The sequence below is a fragment of the Tupaia chinensis genome, unplaced genomic scaffold, assembly GCF_000334495.1.
Source record: "Tupaia chinensis unplaced genomic scaffold, TupChi_1.0 Scaffold000250_1, whole genome shotgun sequence".
In the NCBI taxonomy this organism is placed as follows: Eukaryota; Metazoa; Chordata; class Mammalia; order Scandentia; family Tupaiidae; genus Tupaia; species Tupaia belangeri.
Genome location: NW_006159730.1, coordinates 700,311 through 715,870, shown reverse-complemented (window position 1 = coordinate 715,870; position 15,560 = coordinate 700,311). Strand labels below are relative to the sequence as shown.

Sequence of the window (15,560 nt, the reverse complement as noted above, 5' to 3'; positions counted from 1 at the left end):
CACGGGGCCAAGGACGCAAAGCGCAGTCGAGTACGTGGGAGTTCAGCCGACATAGCCATTACGCTAACTGTTGGTTGCCCTCAAACTTACTTTACTCTCATGCCACTCCCACCTGCTGCAGGACAGTCCATGATAACCAGGACAATGAGGGGAACTACCCTAATAAGGCCAGAAAATGGGAGGGGCAGTGGTCCCAGGAAAGTGACACCACTGTCCGGCCCTGGAAGTTCTAACTAAACCTCCCTTACTTAGCCATATAAGCCAGACACCCATTGAAGTTCAGGACTGTCCTGCTTATGGGGTAGCCCTTCTGTCTCTCCTTTTGGGGAACAGTTATCCCCTTCCTCTCCAGGCTTGCATCCAGAGAAGCAGCAGGCAGCAGTGGCTCATTTTGGGCTTATTCCCTGATACTGTAGAGACATAGAGACAGAAAGCGAGAAATCACCCCTCAGGGGAGATGGTCACGCCGCAATCCCTTCTCCTCCATTCTCCTCTGGGATCTTGGGCACGCACACGCGCCTCGCGTGAGTTTTAAGCCACCGGGTCCAGGACGCGAATCGCAGTCGACTACGTGGGAGTTCAGCCGACATAGCCATTACGCTAACTGTTGGTTGCCCTCAAACTTACTTTACTCTCATGCCACTCCCACCTGCTGCAGGACAGTCCATGATAACCAGGACAATGAGGGGAACTACCCTAATAAGGCCAGAAAATGGGAGGGGCAGTGGTCCCAGGAAAGTGACACCACTGTCCGGCCCTGGAAGTTCTAACTAAACCTCCCTTACTTAGCCATATAAGCCAGACACCCATTGAAGTTCAGGACTGTCCTGCTTATGGGGTAGCCCTTCTGTCTCTCCTTTTGGGGAACAGTTATCCCCTTCCTCTCCAGGCTTGCATCCAGAGAAGCAGCAGGCAGCAGTGGCTCATTTTGGGCTTATTCCCTGATACTGTCCACCCAAGGGAGAAATGAAACTGTTCTCCACCTCCCTTCACCGGGTTGTTCCACCCACAGAACACCAGACTGTACATTTTCCTTAACAAATCTGCTTTCACTCCCTTTCAGAGGTTTGCTCTTGAATTCTTTCCTGCACAAAGCCAATGACCATCTGACCCTCGGAAGGGACCCCCACACAGGTTGAGTCTCCCTGGTAACACAAAGACCCAGAGGCAGGACAAAGATCTGGAAGCCAGCGCACTACAAAATACAATGTGGAGGTAGGATCATGCTAACTTGGAGAAAGATACACCATCTTCATCTACTTAATGCAAGTATTAAATATTAGCACCCCATATTAACGGCTGTGGAAAGGGGCCTGGCTGCATAGTGCTCCATGCGCTTCTTGAGTGAAGCCAGATCCCACCTGGTCCCCGTGTTTGGAATTCTCCCCCAAGTCAGCCTGAAACAGGCCAGGCTGGTACAAGAGTGCCAAGACCCCAGGGGCTGGAAGAAGGGGATCATGGCGTGATCAGACCCTGTGCAGGGTGCCCTCTTTCTCTCTCTCTCTCACACACACGTGCATGCACACTATCAGGAATAATAATAATAAAGGTAATAAAATTAGGAGTTTTTTAAAAGGTTGTGGAGATGTGATGAGATCGTGTGTGAGCATCGGTTCAGAGTGGGGCTCCTGGCACATAGCAGCCATTTGTCACCGCCATTTCATATTGCAGATGCCTCTGCCCAAAGCCACGTGGTTGGTTGGCAGCTTCCTGCCACCATCTCCCAATCCACCTTTCTTTCCAGTACTGCTCTTCACCTTCTCAGTTTTCATGGACCTTCCCTCACACAAGGAGTAGCCATTTCTGTCCCATTTCCAAAACCTTTGGTTGAAGATTTTTGTATCCGATACTCCTGATAATAGGGAGCGCCGTGATAAGTCTTCTCTAGAAGACATTGCTGCTTAGAATCAGTTCCAGCTGGGAGTGAAGTTGGTGTCTGCCCGTAAGTTCCCCACTTTCATGAGTCCACACAGCCCAGGCTATGTCTTCCAGTTCTCTGGAACCCTCACCTCTCTTCCTTTCCCAGTGGGTACCCTGCCCCTTAGATGTAGGCTGAAGCAGGGGTTATAGTCAGGTGTAGAATCCCTGCCACAGAAGAGAGAACTCAGTGTCGGGGTATGGGTACAGCAGGTCCGTGGTCTGGCCTGTCCTAGTCCTATCTGGCAGGGAACTGTCAGAGAGCCACTGGCTGGAAACCTGCACCAGGCACTGCAAGCTTTGCATTTGTCTTGGGTTTTGAAAACTTCTAAATAGCTTTTATCTGCTTTTTTCTCCCTAAGACCCAGAGAGTGTAGGAGTTAAACTGACTCCAAGAAGGCAAGAATCCTCTTAGACCAGCTCTTGGGGCCGAGACCTCATTTTGCTAGACTTCGGGTGTCAGTGTGCTGTCAGTGTCTTGCACTGACCCCATTACCTGGTCCCTAAGAATTCACTGATATTTGCTAAATGAAGAATTTATTTTTATTGCCAGAGGATATGTGTGCTTACCAGCAAGAGACTGAGAGACACACAGAGAGGGAGAAGAGATAAAGCTCCCCTCAATGGGGTATGGTCATGTCACAATCCCTTCTGCATTTCTCCATCCTTTTGGGATTTGGGGGACACATGCACACGGTGTGATTCCCAAGCCACAGTTGGCCACGTGGTATCCAGCTCTCTTCAACCACTAGGCTACAGAGCCAGCCCTAAATGAATTAGTGAATTTCAAATTAAAATACAATTCACATACCATAAGCTTTACCCTTTTAAAGTGTAAAATTCAGTGGTATTTAGATTGTGCAATCACCAGCATTATCTAATTCTAGAACATCTTCATCACTCCCAAAAGAAACCCCATATCCACTAAGTAACTCCCCATTCCTCCTTCGCCCTGCTGCAGTCCCTGGCAACCAGAATGATTCATTTCTGACAAGCAATCCTACCAATACTCTTTGAAAAATAATAGCTAATTACTGAACAAACTTGGGAACCAGCATTTAGCGTAATGGCTATGTCGCTGGACTGCCACGTAGTTGACTGCGGTTTGCATCCCGGACCCAGTGGCTTAAAACTCACTCCGGGCGCGTGTGCGTGTGTGCCCAAGATCCCGAGAGGAGAATGGAGGAGAAGGGATTGCGGCGTGGCCATCCCCCCTGGGGGGTGATTTCTCGCTTTCTGTCTCTCTTTCTCTCTCTGTCTGTCTGGCAAGCACGCACGCCCTATAGTGAAAACCTCTCCAAAAAAAAAAAAATCTAAGCACATCGGATACCCTCTCAAGTTTATTTTTCACATGCCTCCTGCAAGGTAAGTTTCATTATCTCCATTTTGCAGATGAGGGCATTGAGGTTCCCATAGGCTGAACTCAGGTGAAGTCACTCAAATAGTAAAGCAGAGGATCTGGGTCTTGAATGGAGGGCAAATCATGACCCTCAAGCCAGGAGCTCCCTCAGCGTGGCGTCATCCTCAAGGAAGCCAGAGGTCACTGGGCAGCCAAAGCAGTCTCAACTGTGGTGTCAAGTAAGAACGGGCAATTTACTGGACACATGCCCTGTAACATGTGACACAGAGAAGTAAATAGAGACTCTACAGTCTGGCCAGGGTAGGGAGACAACCCTGAGGCTCGGGAAAGTCAGGGAAGTCTCTTCAAAGTGAATCTGGGCTTAGACAGTTCAAGAGAATTCCAATTAGTAGGGTGCAAGGAAAGGGCTCCAAAAAGTGCAGCAAGAAAATAAAGCTGGAGAGCCGACAGGTGGTGTGGTAGTTAAGGGCGCTAGACTCCCACTTGGCCAACCATGGTTCAAGTACTGGACCTGGCAGGTTGCTTTCTTACTTTCGCGCTCTCTCTCTCTCTCTCTCTCTCTCTCTCTCACTTGCTCTGTCATCCTCTGGTCAAATTAAAATAAGTAAATAAATAAAGTTAAATAAAGTAATTCTTTTTTTAAAGATTTATTTATTTGGGCCTGGCAGGTGGCGTGGTGGTTAAGGATGCTGGACTCCTACATGGCCAACCGTGGTTCAAGTCCTCGACCTGGCAGCTTGCTTTCTCACTTTCCTTTTCTCTCTCTTTCTTTCTTTCACTATGTCCCTTTCTGATCAAATTTAAATGAGTAAATAAATAAAGTTTAAAAAAGAAAAAAATGCTTAAAAAATTATTTATTTAATTTTATTTATTCATTCATTTATTTTTTTAATTTGACCAGAGAGAGAAAGTGAGAAAGCAAACCACCAGGTCTGGGACTCAAACCATGGTCAGCCATGTGGGAGTGTCCAACACCTTAGCCACCACACCACCTTCTGGTCCCCAATAAAGTAATTCTTAAAAATAAATAAATAAATAAAAATAAAGCTGGAAGGGGACCAGCAGGTGGCGTGGTGGTTAGGGGCACTGGACTCCCACATGGCTGATGATAGTTCAAGTCCTGAACCTGACAGCTTGTTTTCTGGCTTTCTCTCCCTCTCTGTGTCTCACTCTAGTCAAATTGAAAATAACAATAATGATAAATCAAATAAATAAAATAAAATAATTCTTTAAAAAAATAAAGCTGGGAGAGATGTGAGATGATCTGACACTGGGCTTGGGCATGGCACGTCAGGGCATGTGAGCCCATCTTTACGGACAGATCTCAAACCATGAAAATCAAGGATGTTTTCTGGTGTCACTTGACTCCTTGGCTACCAGAAGACAGTGATCCCGGAAAGGGGACAGGGTCTTATGCAACCTACGTCTTTTCCCTGTCTATTCACTGCATATCACTCCCCTCCTCCCACCTGGCAGTGCCCAGAGCTTTAGAACTAAAGATCCTGGCTCTCTGCATGACAAAGGACTTTTGTCTTTTTTTTTTTTTTTGAGAGGTTTTTTGCTATAGGGCTCCTGCACTGGCCAGACGGACAGAGACAGAGAGACAGAAAGCGAGAAATCACCCCCCAGGGGGGATGGCCATGCCACAATCCCTTCTCTTCCATTCTCATTCTCCTCTCGGGATCTTGGGCACGCACGCACATGCGCCCAGCGTGAGTTTTAAGCCACCGGGTCCGGGACGTGAACCGCGGTTGACTACATGGGAGTCCAGCGACATAGCCATTATGCTAACTGCTGGTCCCAAGGACTTTTGTCTTTGAATTTCCAGGTGTCAGAGATGGCAGGCAGGTATGGGTAGTGTCCATGGGTACTTTCAGCTAAATCTGTAAACTTCAAAGGACAGAGGGACATCCCCATTTCTTCTCTCCCCCTATACCGTGTGGCTTGGTATAGTGCTCCCAGCTACAGAAAGACTATATTAGTGAGGGTAGGTTCTGCTGCCGTGACAAAGAGAGCCCCAAATGTAATGAGGAAACCAGGCCAGCTGGTGGCATGGTAGTTAAGGCGTTGGACTCCCACACATCTGACCACGGTTTCAGTCTGGACCTGGCAGCCTGCTTTTTCATTTTCCATCTCTCTCTGGTGAATTAAAAAAATAATAATAATAATAAAATTAAATCATTATTTAAAAAATAAATAAATAAGGAAGAACTAGAGTCAGCAGATGTCATGGTGGTTAAGGCACTGGACTTCCACCTTTCTCTGGGGAGCACCCACGGCAAAAAAAAAAAAAAAAAATAATAATAATAATAATAAAGTTTAAAAATAATTCCTTAAAATAAGTAAGAGGGAACTTTCAAAAGTTCACAGGAAAATGGAATGAGTTTATTTTGGTGCAGGAAAAGCACTGAAATTCATGCATAATTTTCTCATAATAATCATTTTCCATGAACTTTGTGAAAAACCCTCATACAACCAAAGTGTATTTTTTGCTTGGCTATCCATTAGCCAGTGAACTCACTAGTGAGGTTGACCCTCAACATGGGCATCCAGCTCTATAGTAGAGAAACCTGGCAGGCATCATCTTACTCAAGGGGTCACCAATAACATCACCTCCAATAGGACAGGCGCGCCGTGCGTTAGCCAAGACAACGCAACAGTAAGAAGACATGGCTTTGTGATAACCCTGAAGATGCAGATCCTGAATCTAATCTTAAGGAAGCGTGGACAAACCCAAAGTAAGGGACAGTATATGGAATGACCGCCCTGTTATCTTCAGAAAGGTTGGGGGCATGAAACTCAAGGACAGACAGAGAAGCTGCTCCTGGTCAAGGGAGAACAGGACAACGGTAAACGAGTGTAACTCATGATGGCTTTGTTGCACAGAACATCATCGGGGCACTTGGTGAAATTGGGTGGGGGCCTCTGGGTAAAGAAAGGTATATGGGGATTCTTACAACTGTTCTACAAGTTTGCAATTATCCCAAAATAAAATTGTTTTTCAAGTTTGTTTATTTCTGGGACCAGCAGATGGCATAGCAGTTATGTCACTGGACTCCCACATGGCCGACGGCAGTTCGAATCCCAGACCTGGTAGCTTGAAAATCCCACTAGGCATGTGTGTGCACATGTCCCTAGGTCCTGGGAGGAGAATGGAGAAGGGATTGCAGCATGACCATCCCTCCTGGGGAGTGATTTCTCACTTTCTCTCTCACTGTGTCTCTCTCTCTCCAGTGAGCACATGCGCCCTAAGGCAAAAACCGCACAAGAAAAAAAATATCTATTTCTTCCATAAGCAAAAGAGAGACAGGCGCCCCTTAACAGGCTCTTGACATCATAATTCACTTACGACACTAGCCATTCCTAGGCCATGGTCACACGTGTGCTTAGTCCTCTCAGGGATATCTCTGGGTTTGAACTAGGAACCTTCTCATGTGGGTCAGCCTCACAGTGTCATGTTTTATCACTGTGTCATTGTTCAGCCCCTAAAGTAAAAAAATAAAATAAAAATAATTGTCAGAGGGCATTGTGCATTCATAGGAAAGTAGGGAAAAAGCACTCCCCAAAGCGAGTCAACCCACAATCCCTTCTCCACTTCCCCATCCTGTCCAGATCTGGGCATGCATACACGCCTAGTGTTTTTTGTTGATTTGCTGCAGGGCACATGCGCTCACCAGAGAGAGAGAAAGTGAGAAAGCAAGCTGCCAGGTCTGGGACTTGAGCTATGGTCAGCCATGTGGTAGTCCAGCACTTTAACCACCACACTACCTGCTGGCCCCAGTAAAATTATCTTTTAAAAAACAGTAAAATTATCATTTTCTCTTTTCTCTCTTCCCACAAGACCTGGCAGAAGACTCATGCCAGGTCTCCCAGAGGCAATGATAGAGACACAAGAAGGAAAAGGCCTGAGTCCCTTAGTCACTATTACACAAGAGCCAGCCTTCTCTGCTTGGCAGACTCTGCTCTGGACTTTACATGAGCAATTAGTATCTATTGCCTTAAGCCACTGGAGGTGGAGTATCTTTTTCTGCATTATCTTAACTCATCCATTTATTCAATAGCCCAATGCACCTCTCTACTTAAACACCTCAAGGAAAGATGGTGCCCCTAAACTTGTCAGCTACCCCATCACCATCCCAGCCAAAATCCAGGCACCGCTGGACCTGTCTTGGCCCTACATCCAGGCAGTTGCACCTTCTGTATCATCACCCACCAGCCCTGCCTTAGCCATCTTCTCACCATGGCCCTTGTGACTGGCTCCTATACCTCGTGTTGCCCCTTTCCGATTTTCTACTTAGCATATTCAGAATACATGGTTTCACACTTTGTCTCAGCTTCCACTGCTCTCGGCCTGGAATACCCTGTTGGTCCTACTTGGTAAACCCTGAACTCTTCTTTCACAGTTCAGAGTGAGTCACCTTGATGAAGCCCTACGTGCTCCCCTATCCTTGGGCATGTTCTTCCACATCACGATTGCCTTTCTCATTGCCCTTGCGGGCACCAGTTCCTCTATTCACAGAACAGCCTGTGAGTGCCCTGGTACCCACACATGCTCAGATAAGCCCTCCTCCCACTCTGCCTCCCAGCAAAGTCAGACTTCAGAAACTAGCCCCCTGCTACCATTAATCTACTATGGGACTTCACTCAAGCTCACCGTGCCCTCTGGCCTAGTCTGTAAAACAACCAGCATAGGAGTGTTCTGTGGTTGCCCAGACTTGGCATTCAACCAATATTGAAAACAAACTACTTCCAGGCCCTGTACTTACTTGGAAATACCCCCCTTTATCCATGCCCAATAGCAGTCGACCTGCCAGTGAGTCATTTCTGGAGGGCTTGCACACGCAGGACCCTGGACACACAGTGAACATTTTCAACTTGCAGGGCTGATCTTAGTTAGCACCTAAGAGTTGCCCTGGCCTTTCACCTTTGAAATCGCCAACTCCTGCCCACTCTAAGGTCCAAGGCAGACCTCCACACATCCTGGGCATTCTGTAAACACCTACTGCAAGGCCAAGACCACCACCTTCCAGGGTCTGCAAATCCCACCCAGCACTATCAGGTGCTGTGCCCAGTGGCCAGAGCCAGTCTGGCAAGAGGATCCTGTGAGATCAAACTCTGCCAAGAGAACAGGAAGAGTGTTTCTTTGTCTGGCATTTGCCTATGCCTCATTCAACTCTTTTTAAAAAATGTTTATAATATTTAATTTCATTTGTTACTATTTTTTAATTTGACCAGATTCAGAGAGAGAGAAAGGGAAAGCGAGAGAATGAGTCATCAGGTCTGGGACTCGAACCATGGTCAGCGATATGTGAATCCGGTGCCTTTAACCACCACGTCACCTGCCGGCCCCTCAATCAACTCTTAAGACTGAAAAGAAGAATCTGATATGTGACATTTAGGGGTTCTCCAGCAGACCATTTATTCCCAAACCAATCCAGAAATGTCCACCGTCCAAGATCCCTGAGGCCCAGGCAGTGGGCTGGAAAGTGAAGGCACTGTGTCAGATGCCCCCATGAGTATGAAGACCCCGGAGTCCTGACTTTCAAGGCCCATCCACTTGTAAGGCCTGGCAGGGCGGGGAGACCCCCATTCTCACTCCTTGCCTTCTCTGGTCTTCGAGTGGGCCTCTCTGCTGAGGTATCCTGAAATGTGAGCTCTCTGGCAGCCGACGCCAACTGAGGCAGACCAGACCCAAGACCCCAGTGAAGTGGCTCCACGTGGCCAGGGACCACTGAAGGGATCAGACACAGCCAGGGCTGGCCTGCCTTTGGCCAGCACCTGCCCATCAGGACTAGAGTTTTTGTACAGCTGGGCTAAGCTTCCCAGGAAGGAAAACACAGCTGAGTCCAGTGCTGGAAGACAGAGATAAGTGGGGGCTCAACACCCTAAAATGGGCTGCCAGGTTAGGGACCTCTGAGCCTGAGAAGTTGGTTCCAGGGCCCAGCACCCAGATTATAGTCAGCAGGCAGTGATGAGGCACCCAGTTTGGCATGCCCAGGCAGGAGCTGGTCCCTGGACCCTGAAGCTGCCATCACACCTACATCACTTCTCTGGCATAAAGGTCACTCTTCTCCCTCGAGCAACCACACAGCCTCAGAGCTTGCTCTGTGGGGCCTCCGTCAGGGGCCGCTGCAGCCGCCACACCACCCGGACTGGCTCAGCAGCGCGGTCCAGCTCTCGGAGGCTGCCCAGGTCGCCAGTGCGGCTGTACTGCTGCAGCGCTGGTTGGAGCACTGTGATGGGAATGCTGAAGTTCAGATGGGGGTAGGTGGCCCCTGTGTTATTGTCCCGGGTGTTGCTGGCGATGATGCCTGTTGAGTCAGAGAGCAAGAGAGGATGTAAGTTAGGGGACAGAGAGCTGGATGAGAAAGAGAGGAGGGGGAACCAGCAGTTAGCATAATGGCTATGTCGCTGGACTCCCATGTAGTCGACCACGGTTCGCGTCCCGGACCCCAGTGGCTTAAAACTCACGCCAGGTGCATGTGCGTGCGTGCCCAAGATCCCAAGAGGAGAATGGAGGAGAAGGAATTGTGGCGTGACCATCCCCCCTGGGGGGTGATTTCTTGCTTTCTGTCTCTATGTCTCTCTCTGTCTGTCTGGCGAGTGCACGCTCCCTAGAGCGAAAACCTCTCAAAAAAAAAAGAAAAGAAAAGAAAGAGAGGAGGGCCATCTCCATGGTGGATCTCTGACAACTCCCTCCTGGTGACACCTGCTCCCACACTCCATCTGCTTCCTGGCTTCCCTTTCTCCCTGACACATTGGCTATCCAACACACAGTAAGTTTCACTATTTTGTTGTTTCCTTCCTACTAGCATCAGCTCTGTTAGGGCAGGACTTCTGTGTTTTGTTCATGCAGTCTAATATCTAGAATAGCATTGGGTGCAGAACAAGACAGCAAGAAATACTTGAACTGGGACCAGCAGTTAGCGTAATGTGGCTATGTTGGTTCGTTTCCTACTTAACTTTCCTGGCTTTGGCGCTTTGAAGAGCACAGCACAGTTATTTGGTAGAATGGCTCTCAGTGTGAGTCGACCTGATGTTTCCTTGTAATTAGACTGAGGTTACGCATTATTGGAGAGGATCCTATAGAAGTGACATGTCCTCGGTGCGTCATGACAGGTGTCTGATATCTCCAGGTAGCACTTGTCACGTTAACCTTGATCACTTGGCTCGGATGGTATCTGCCAGGCCTTTCCACTGCAGATTTGTTCTTTTCCCCTTTGTAAGGATTACCTATTTTGGGGAAGATATGCAGATGTCCTGTTTCTACTTAAACCTTTACCCACTAATTTTTGCAGTGGATCCTGTCTGCAGCAATTCGCACTGTTGAGTCCTAACAGTGATTTTATTTTTTAAGATTTATTTAATTTTATTTATTTATTCATTTATTTTAATTTGACCAGAGAGAGACCCACATACAGAGAGAAGGAGAGAGAGAAAATAAGCCACCACCCAGTCCAGGACTTGAACCACAGTTGGCCATGAGGGAGTGACCAGCACCTTAACCACTACACCACCTGCTGGTCCCCCTAACAGTGATTTTCTACTTCCCTCATTTCTTCCTCTACATTGATTGGAATTCTTCTGTAGGGAAGAGCTGTCATTTGTCTCCATTTCTGAATTTATTCAGTTATTTATTTCTATCAGTGTGGACTCAAAGACATCCATTCCTTTCTTTGGATTACAAGCCAACATTATCACTATTTGTTTTGTTCAAGTGGTTCCAATGGGAGCTCGTTGGGGCTGGCTCTGGCCTTCAACACTCAACACGCCCCCATAGTTTTTGTTGTTAGCACTTCCCTTCTGGCTCCACAAGATGTCCTGGCTCATCTTGGAATTTCCTTGTCCCGGTCCTGGACTCAACCAGTTCCAGGTTCCTTAGATCTAGGCTTTAGGTGTGTCCATTGCAACTGGAATATCACTGCTTCTAATCTCTCTCAGGTGACAGAACTATGAGACACCAATTGTGTGTGTGTGTGTGTTAGTATACTAATTAGTATTTTGGTATACTAATTTATGCCCAAACACTTCTGCATCCACTTACCTGTAAATAAGGTTTAAAAGTCAACCAACATATAGGAAGAAATGGAAAAACTGGGGGCCATGTGGTGGTGCAGTGATGACATAATTGGACTCACATTGGAAAGGTCCAGTTTGCAGCCTGGGACTTGCCTGAGCATGTCGGTGTGCACATGTCTGAGACTTAGGCCAGCTAGGACTGGTGGTGGACCACAGGACGAAGACCCTGTTGGGGAGCTGTCTCTGTCTCCCTCTCTCTTACAGAAAAAATAAATATACTTAAAAAAAGAAAAATGTGGGAATAAAGGTTATGAGGAAACACTATGACACATGACCTCAACTGCATTACAGATGAATAAATAATCACACTAAAGAGAAAGAAAAAAATTAGCCCAAGTAACTGGAAATTGTTTTGATTTGACAATTTAAGGCTAAATTTGGAAAAAACTGGGGGGTGGCCCTGTGGCCTAGTGGTTATGGGAGCTGGATCCACATGACCAGGTTCAAGTCCTGGACCCACAGATTTGAAGAACACAGCAGTCGCATGTGCATGCATGCCACAAATCCTCAAAGAATGGAGAAATGGAGAAGATTGTGACCATGTCCCATTGGAGGTGCTTTCTCCCTCTCCCTGTCTGTCTCTTGGGCAAATGCATGCACCCTCTGGCAAATTGAAAAGGAAGAGACAAAAAGAACTGTACACACTCAAACAGCATCCTATACTTGGTAAACGGGTTGCTCACAGAGGTGTCAGTTACAAATTCTGGAATTGCTTTATTTGCATTGAATTGCTGGAAAAATCATGACGTATTTTCTGGTTTTCTATGCAAATATGCATCATAACTTTTCTGATAACCTATACTAGAGTTGACCAAGTGTATATAGCATAGATAGCAAAAGCAAGTTTCCTCATTAGGGGAGAAAGAAGTGAGAAATGAGAAAAGTAAGGAATAATACAGGCTAGCACAAATTCTGTGATGTTGGACTGAAGCTGGAAGTTTCTACACAGACTTAGGATTTACTTTTTTTTTAATTGCTAAAACTATTTAAAAACTGGTTTTGGGACCAGAAGTTGGCATAATGGCTATGTCGCTGGACTCCCATGTAGTTGACCGCAGTTCAAGTACTGGACCCAGTGGCTTAAACTCACACCAAGTGTGTGTGCATGCATGCCCAAGATCCTGAGAGGAGAATGGAAGAGGAGGGATTGCGGTGTGGCCATCCCCCCCAGGAGGTGATTTCTCGCTTTCTGTCTCTATCTCTGTCTTCTGGCAAGTGCACGTGTCCTATAGCAAAAACCTCTCAAAAAAAAACAAAAAAAGCAAAACTGGTTTTTAAAGACATTTTTTAAAAAGCCTGAGGTACTGAAAATATTTAAAAATTAAAAGATTTAATGACTATGCATTAAAAAAAAATCCCAGTTTCCTGTGAAATATTAGGAATTCAGCCCACATCGGGTTCAATTTCACAGACTAAATAAGAGTAAGTCACCTAAGGTCATGCAGTAGAATAGGTCAGAGAAGAGACAAGAGCCCAGATCGCTTCCTACCCAACTCAGTATCTTCCCCTCTCCACCCTCAGGAGCAGAAGAGCCTGAAGACTCTGGCTTACTACCTCTAGGCATACAGCCCACCATCTTCCCAGAGAGCTGTGGTGGTTACCTAAGAGGTCCCCCGAGCGGGTGGAGAAGAGGGGTCCTCCACTGGAGCCGCCATGTACTGCACACGTGGTCTGCAGCATCACTGGTGTGTCATCCACCCGCACCACAGCCGACAGGATGCCCGCAGTCACCGAGGGCCCACAGGCCTGGCCAAAGACGCCGAAGCCCACCACACTGACGGCCTCACCTAGTAGAGATGGGAAGTTGGGGACTCCTTTGTCTGGCAGGACTTGAGTTCCCAACCCCATCCCTCCACTGGATAAAGGCCCACACCCTCTCTGCCCTTTGAGGTTCTGTGTAGTTCTTCATGGCTCCCAGGGGCCTTCCCAGGTCTCCCAGCAGGAAGAGACCAGCAGGCCCACTGAGCATTGAGTTCCTAGCACTGCATCTCCTCACCGCTTCACCTGTGCGTCAGGCTGTTCCCAGTCCTCATTTCCTTGCTAGCTTGGGCAGTTGCTTTTTGGAATTCCTGGCATCTAGCTAAGTGCTCAATAAATGTTTGTGGAATTAACATCCATCTCTTGGTACTAAGAAGTCCCTTGGTGGCCCAGCCTGGTGGTGTAGTTGATGACTACAGTGCTATAAGCCACATGGCTGACTGCAGTTTGGACCCCTGGGTTGGCCTGAAAACATGCTGGATTGAGTACACACCTGCCCAGGACCCTGACAAGCTAGAGGGCTGGAAAAGGGAATAGTGGCATGATGAGACCCTGTTGGTGCTTCTCTCTCTCTCTCCCTGAAACGTGCACATACTATCATGAATAAAATAAACAAACTTAGGCCCTCAGGGAAGGGGTGTGCCTTACCCTTCACAGGGTACTCCACCTGCCCACTTGGGCATGCTGGCATATGCAGGGAGGCTTTCAAGAAGAACCTACATCGCTGTGAATTAATGTGACCCTGACTCATTAATTCCACAGGGGTGGGGAAGAGAGCACTCCCCAGAGACTGGAGCCCTGGTCTGGCATGGTTAGAGTACCCAATATGGACCCGCCTTCTCAAGGTTCACTCCAGACCAGAGGGACCCTTGTCCAGACTCTTCGTCCTTTACCTTCATGGAACCGCTCAGCAGGCACTGGCATGGGAACACCGTCCAGGTCCTCCTCCAGGCTCACCACCGCTATGTCATAGGGAGACGTCTCCTGGGTGGCAAACACTACACGTCCCCAGACGGCCACACTCCTGAGAGCAAGGGAAACAAACAACAGACTAGCTCTCTGCCCCTTCAGCACTGGGAAGAAAGCAAGGAAATGTGAGAGGGCCAGCGGAAGTCAGACTTAGAGAACACCTGGGCGTCAGCCCTGAAACCTACCAGCTAGGCAATCTTGCTAGACTAACTAGATGTTAACTTAGCTTATCACTGAACCGTCCTGTGATATTTCCAAACGTGCTTTATAGACAGCAGAGTACTTCTATGCACCGCTTCCTGCACCTCACCCCGGTAACAAACACCGACACTAAGGGGCACTAGGGGCCAGGCCTGGTGTTAATGCTTGGTGGCATTGTTTCATTTAGTCCTCACTAAAACGAGGCCCTAAGAACGAGGCCCAAATTCTCTCCTCTTTGATGGTGAACCTGAGCCTACAGAGGTTGAGTAACTTTCCCAGCATCACAGAGGCAAGTTTTAGGAGCCAGGGCAAACATTCCAGCACTTTTCTTCATTGCCTCACGCACACTCCCAACAACCCTGCCAGTTGGGGCGGGCGTGCGATTTTCCCTCTGGATCCCTTTCTATATACATGCTAACCTGGTATGTGCCAGGCTCTGTTCCAAGACTTTACACGACAGCACAGATTAAGTGACTTGCCCAGATCACACTGGGGCATCCTGTCACACACTTATAGGGGTACCTTTCAGCAGACCCAGAAGGTGGTTTTCTTAGAAGCAAAGGGAGGTGAGAGGAAGACTCTTGAGGGCCACATCACAGGGAAATCCTCGCCACCAATCTTCCCTATAAAATCACAACCACCAGGCCAGGCCCACTGCCTAAATCCTCGCCACCAATCTTCCCTATAAAATCATGACCACCAGGTCAGGCCCACTGCCTAGGGGGTTAGGGAAGTTGGATCCCACATGGCCAACTGCACCTGGGATCCTGACACAGGCAGCTTAAAAAGGTCACACATGCATGTCCGAAATTCTGACAGGATGGAAAAATAGAGGGACTGCAGCATGAACACGCCCATAGCGCTCTCTCTGGAGAGCCCAGGTGCCTTCCAATTAAAAAAACAACAAAAATCATGACTTCTGTAGACCACGAGGGGACCGATATGGCAACACCACATTGGGTGAGCACTGGACTAACATCAGGGATCCAGAAGGAGGATTTGGAAAGGCCTGAGAGGTGGAGCTGGGCTGAGACAGGTACACGCCAGGTGTTAACACTGTAGTGACATGGACCTGCTAGCAGGGATCTAGAGGGGTAAGACCACATTGTGCTTCCCCCACTAACTGAAGAGCGAGGCAGAGAAGGAGAGTGCTGGTATGTTTGCTCTGGCTCCTGAAACTTGCTGTGACCTTGGAAAAGTAACTCCATCTCTCTGGGCCTCAGTCACAACTAAGTGTTAGTACTGCTTTGCTTTGGCCTGAGTTAAGCATCTGGGG

At 47.9% G+C, this 15,560-nt stretch overlaps 1 protein-coding gene across 2 annotated transcripts in view; it reads right to left on the bottom strand.

The window, feature by feature from the left end:
- Positions 1–8,671: 8,671 nt before the first annotated feature.
- Positions 8,672–15,560, bottom strand: part of TYSND1 (trypsin like peroxisomal matrix peptidase 1) — a 9,420-nt gene continuing 2,531 nt past the window's right edge. Inside the window, exons 2-4 of one of the 2 annotated variants that reach the window (XM_006148920.3) lie at positions 14,008–14,138; positions 12,958–13,143; positions 8,672–9,588 (exon numbers count right to left, since the gene is read on the bottom strand). In XM_006148920.3, coding sequence (XP_006148982.1) covers positions 9,371–9,588; positions 12,958–13,143; positions 14,008–14,138 — 535 coding nt within the window. In that variant the 3' untranslated portion in view covers positions 8,672–9,370. The remainder of the gene's footprint in view (positions 9,589–12,957; positions 13,144–14,007; positions 14,139–15,560) is intronic. The other variant, XM_014587965.2, reaches the window with a different exon arrangement.